Source organism: Azolla caroliniana, unplaced genomic scaffold (assembly GCF_043228905.1).
Source record: "Azolla caroliniana isolate FFs.n. ecotype wild unplaced genomic scaffold, voAzoCaro1.0.p SCAF_3, whole genome shotgun sequence".
Classification (NCBI taxonomy): Eukaryota; Viridiplantae; Streptophyta; class Polypodiopsida; order Salviniales; family Salviniaceae; genus Azolla; species Azolla caroliniana.
Genome location: NW_028230438.1, coordinates 11,171,108 through 11,176,234, shown reverse-complemented (window position 1 = coordinate 11,176,234; position 5,127 = coordinate 11,171,108). Strand labels below are relative to the sequence as shown.

The 5,127-nt window shown below is 43.4% G+C and overlaps 1 protein-coding gene across 1 annotated transcript; it reads right to left on the bottom strand.

Moving 5' to 3' along the window:
- Positions 1-215: 215 nt before the first annotated feature.
- On the bottom strand, positions 216-2,048 carry LOC147866240 (expansin-A10-like). Its single transcript, XM_087316613.1, has 3 exons — positions 1,874-2,048; positions 1,225-1,543; positions 216-1,034 (listed from the first exon to the last, which is right to left on the bottom strand). Exons 1-3 carry the CDS (start codon positions 2,031-2,033, stop codon positions 731-733), a joined length of 783 nt encoding a protein of 260 aa, XP_087172739.1. The 5' UTR covers positions 2,034-2,048; the 3' UTR covers positions 216-730.
- Positions 2,049-5,127: the final 3,079 nt, after the last annotated feature.

Below are 5,127 nucleotides of genomic sequence, written 5' to 3'. Positions count from 1 at the left end.
AATTATTTCTCTTGAACCACATACAGATATATCAACAGAACTGAATTTGAGTGCAAGGTTTTCCACTAACGCACATCAACAAAAAGAGTCCCATCATTATCAGGCGCAAATGACAATTGCAAAAATAGCAGTATTAGAGGAGAGTACATTAAAAGAAGAGAGTATGTATGCCCGGTAGTACATTACAATCTGGATTGGGATATTGGGCTTACCACCAAGCTTCTGCTCAAAAGGGCGGGTACTATGTATGCTATGCTATGTATGCATGCAGGGGAGAAAAGGAGAGGGCGACTCGGATTCGGCAGCGGGTGGCTTCAGAGCAAAAATCGACCACCACTTCCGCTCTAATCCAATGCTCAAACGAGTAGAGCAAGTACCCATTCAAAAAGTACAGCCAACTAACTAAGCTCACATACAAATTATGTGGTACCACAATATATAGGAATTCTCAGGGTAAAGGAGGAAGAAGGGAGGTACGAAGCAACCAACCTACCTACCTACCTACCTATGGCTAGACTACACTTTAAACAAAATAAAGTTATACGTTACATATACCTAATTATCAACGTAAAGCAGGGAATGAAGAGAGGGATCGGGTAGCTCAAAGAGGTAAGAGAAAAAAAAGGGGTTAAACTAATAGTTGAAAAGAAACTAAGCTAGGCAGCCACCACAGCACCCTCGATCCAATCCGAACAGCTTTATCTAAAACTGGCAGTCGCAGTAATGCCATCTAAAACTGAGAGCCACTAAAGGTTTGGCCGTATTGCCAGTCGGGAGGTGCAACATTGTAGTCAGTGAGCACTTTTCCGTCACTTGTGGTGATGAGGAAGGAGAGGGATTGTCCACACAACGCAGCATTGCTCTGCCAATTCTGACCCCAATTCCTAGTCATGGGTTGCCATCCGGAGTTGGAGCCCTTCACTGAGACGGCATGAACATCGCCTGCTCCTCCGACGTTGGTGATGAGGATGAGGTTGAAATACGCGTGGCCGTTGATGGTGTAATGGACGCCGCCCTTCTTCTCACACGGAACCCTAGTAAAATAAAAGGAGGGCAACAAGAGTTGGAAGATTAGGGTAGGCTAAGTTAGGGGCGTGTCCTGAGGATGTATGTATTATGGCATATGTATGTATATGTATGTATGTATGGCATGCATGTATGGATGGATGTATGAGGAACAAGAAGAAGGGAGGGAGGAAAGTAGAGAGTAAGTAGAGAGAGAACCTTCGAAAGGAGACAGGGACGATGCCGCCCTTGTAGAGGGCGATTTGCTGGAAGGCGGGCTCCGCCATGTCGAAGTGCTGGAGCGGGGGATTACACCAGCCACCGGCGCTCAAGGAGAGCGCGTTGTTGGGAGGGCAGAAGTTGGTGGCGGTGACGATGACGGAGGGGCTCCCGGGGACGCACCACTGCGGGTCGTCCGCGCACTTCACCTCGAAGCACGCGCCACACGACAGCCCTCCGTTGAACAGCGACGTGCTCAGCGCCGCCGTCGACGTCCCGTACCCCGCATCGTACAGGTTTCCGTACCCACATGCTCCCCCTGCCACCCAACCAATACATCGTTTCTCAAACCCACCAAAAATTTTAACAAAAAACTACTGTGTAATCATGTGTGTGTATATATATACATGATTAATTAATTGACTTGGGTCTGTTCTGTTGCCGTCTTCCTCCACACAAACCAAAATGAAGCTAGCTGCGTAATTAGTTCATTAATTAAATTCATCAGACATTACTACGACTAGAGATTTCGCGCTTCGGCCCCCGTCTATCCGTCCGTGGAGTCATGGAAACCCCCTTGTGGCCCCAACACTACACTACACTACACTACACTACACTACACCTCTCTCTCTCTCTCTCTCTCTCTCACCCATGGTTCCCGATGCATCGCTCCCTCCGTAGAATGTTGCGTGGGCACTGCTCCACCCTCCTCCATCTTGGCTCTCGGCTATGTTTATGTTTGAGGCAGAAGACAGAGCTACAGCTAGGACGGCCGAGAGGAAACATGCTGAGAAGCGCACCTTCGCCATAGCTGTCTGCAACACCTGCTCTGCGTCGTAAGAAACCAAACCTCAGATTAATGAGCTATTTCAGGACATTTTAGACACAGATCAACATCGAAGGACTACAGAAGTGAGAGAGACAGACGCATGAGAGATTTGTCCTCGTCACATATGGAAGACACGCACACAGACAGAAAGAAGAGTAGTTGAGGTCAGAAGGGTGTAAGAAAGAAAATTAATACAGAGACGACAGAAATCCAGGATGCTGTAGAAAGGTTAATTGAAACAGGGAGTGAGAAGAAGAAATGCAGAATGCTGTAGAGGAGAAAAGGCAGAAGAGGGGAGAGGAGACTGGAGGGAAAAGAAGAGCGGGGGAAAGAAGGATTGCGCAGAGGAATCTCCGCGCTTGCAATTTGGAGCGAGAGAGAGAGAGACGAAGAAGAAGAAGAAGAAGAAGGTGATGATGGTGAAAAATACGTGAGAAAACAAGGAGACAGCAAATGTAGAGAGGATCAACGCAAGGAGGTGGGCATGTAGGAGGTACCTGCTGCGCTGTGAGAAGAAGAAGAAGAAGAAGGGCGTAGTGCAGTGCTTGTGGGAAGAAGGTCTAACTTACTTAATACTGCTCACAGCTTATGAATGAAGTAAGAAAGAAGGGAAGAGAAGAAAGTCGCGATGGAGGCCCAGATTTATAAAATTGAGAGAGAGAGAGAAAGAGAGAGAGAGATGAAGAGAAGACACAGAGACACACACAGATGAAAGAAGAATAGAATAGAAGAGACCAGAACAGAACTTAACAGTCGACTAATAATTGAATATATTTTAATTAATTAATGTAATATAAAAAGTAGAATAAATACATACATACATTTTGAGAAGGCAAAAGAAACACAAGCAATATGTATACATACATACATACATTTCTCATTCTCTCCCTTCTTCTTCTTCTTCTTTTAATAATAAAAAAGAACCTTCACTGGCTCAACTCTGTTACAGTCTTAACTCTTGTAGTGTTTCTCTTGATGATGTCGACCACCACGACGATGACCCGCCTATAGCCCTACATTACAAGGAATCCCTTGGTATCTCCATGTTAGTTCACCATCTTAAACCCGAGTCCATGGAAGAGAGAACTTTTCTAGCATATTGGGTCGGTGGGATGGCGCAAATGCACTATACTATGTGTGCGACCGACATCTCCCATTGTTGAATAACACTTGGGGGGGATCACATGGTTGCCTCAAATGGTTATACACACTATTGATTATAAACTAATATATGATTGGATGTCGGTGTCCCAATAGGTTACCCATGTTCCTTATTATAACTTGGCATTCACAATTTGTGTTGGCAAGGTAGAGCATGTTTGTGTTAAATGATCTTAATTCAACATAAATCTTCGGCTTAAACTTGTCGTTATTGTTCTTCTTATCTATAAAAAAAAAAGGTTTGTTGCATTTGGCTTCAGCCCTTGAGAGTTTCAATCAAAATACCTTCATTTGTTCTTGGGAATCTTACCGAGCTTCGTTATTGCAGTTGAGATTATTATTGGCAAGCAAGATTACATTCATGTGTGTTTTGCCTCAACTAAATAACCAAATTCTGTGGCATTAGAACAATCAAACCAAAGGTTGCTTGGGGATTCGCAACGTCACAAGCTATCCGTTTGAACCCATAAACTCAATGTAGCTCTAATATATTTGTGACAAACAAGCTTCGCGACTACAAAGCTGTCTCGAGGAGTTAAAGATCAACCTACCAAGGAAATCCAATGACATTATATCTCAATTTGAGGATTTAATCTAAACCACGTGAGTCAAGTTATTTAGATGCCTCCTAATTGATGTCTGACGAATGCAAGTCGAGTTGGGGCTTTGTTTACAGGCACACAATAACATGGTTTAAACAATAGTTACACAAGAAGACACCTTTTGATGGTCTTGTGAAGGAACTTCAAGCAAGCTTTGAAGATACAAATAGTATGAGAATGAGAGAAACAAAGGCGAAAGATTGTGATAAGGAGATCATTGTAACTTGGCTTATGCAACAATCTTTCGCCTTCTTACATGCGATATTCCTTTAGATGAAGTGGCATGTGATTTGACATGTGTCTTGTGGCTTTGGTTGATTTGACATGTCATTTCGTTTAGTATCATTAACAATCAACATGTAGTTGTTCTTGGATCACCTTGGTCCAAATTTTGTAATTTGGAGATTGATTAGAGAAAGTGCGCAATAAAAAACAATCCCAAATTTTTTGAACAATCAAGGAATCGCAAAGAATTAATATGTTGTAATTATGAACGAGAGGATGATTTACAAGAATATGTTGAAGACTAGCCATTGAACCAAAATGTATTGACAATGAAAATATCTTCCAATACATGTACGACTATGTAAAAAATTGCGTGTGGAAGCTTATAAACGAAACTAGCTTCACCGGATAGCAACAAAGAATAAGCATAGGTTTAATGGAAACTTCAGAACAGAAAATACATAAGAGAGACAGAGAGAGCAGAATAACATCAACTGAATTCAAAATAACAACACTTTGTACATACAATGTGCTTAGTGAGCACTTTTATACAAGTCCTTAAAAGGACTAACAGAAGTACTTACATGTACTTCAATGCTCATACGAGCGACTAGCACTAACTCCAAGAAATATGCCTACATACTATGCTAGGACCGTGGGCCTCTAACGGCCTATCAGTTACAATCCAATCCATCTCTCTGATCCGGCTCTTGGTTCCGGATACCTATCCTGTTCTCCATTCTGAATATTGATCTGGCTCTGGCTTATTTCGCCGATCCAGATCAGGTTGAGCTTGTCCGCTCAACACTCCCCCTTAAACTCAACTTGAGGTCGGATCGTTGTGTCAGTGTTTGTCGAGATTTGTAGTCGGCTTCTTCTCGCCTTACTCGCGCACTCCTCTACTCGTCCGGTTCCACTTCCCACAACCCATCCGGCTCTACACCTCTCGACCTTCTCAGTTGACTTGTCTGCTCAACAGACCCATCTCAACTCCTTTGCTATTGCAACTTTGGTGCTTCTCAACCTGTCGGTTCCTCTGTGTAAGTGTTGACTTTCATTGCCTCCTCGTCCGTTTGGCCTTCTGTT

Excerpts from the sequence above, each read along its gene's own strand:
- LOC147866240 (XM_087316613.1), bottom strand. The coding sequence starts at position 2,033 with ATGGCGAAGGTGCGCTTCTCAGCATGTTTCCTCTCGGCCGTCCTAGCT. Across the intron at positions 1,544-1,873 it reads CGATGCATCGGGAACCATGG|GGGGAGCATGTGGGTACGGA; the intron begins GTGAGAGAGAGA and ends GTTGGGTGGCAG. Across the intron at positions 1,035-1,224 it reads GTCCCTGTCTCCTTTCGAAG|GGTTCCGTGTGAGAAGAAGG; the intron begins GTTCTCTCTCTA and ends TTATTTTACTAG.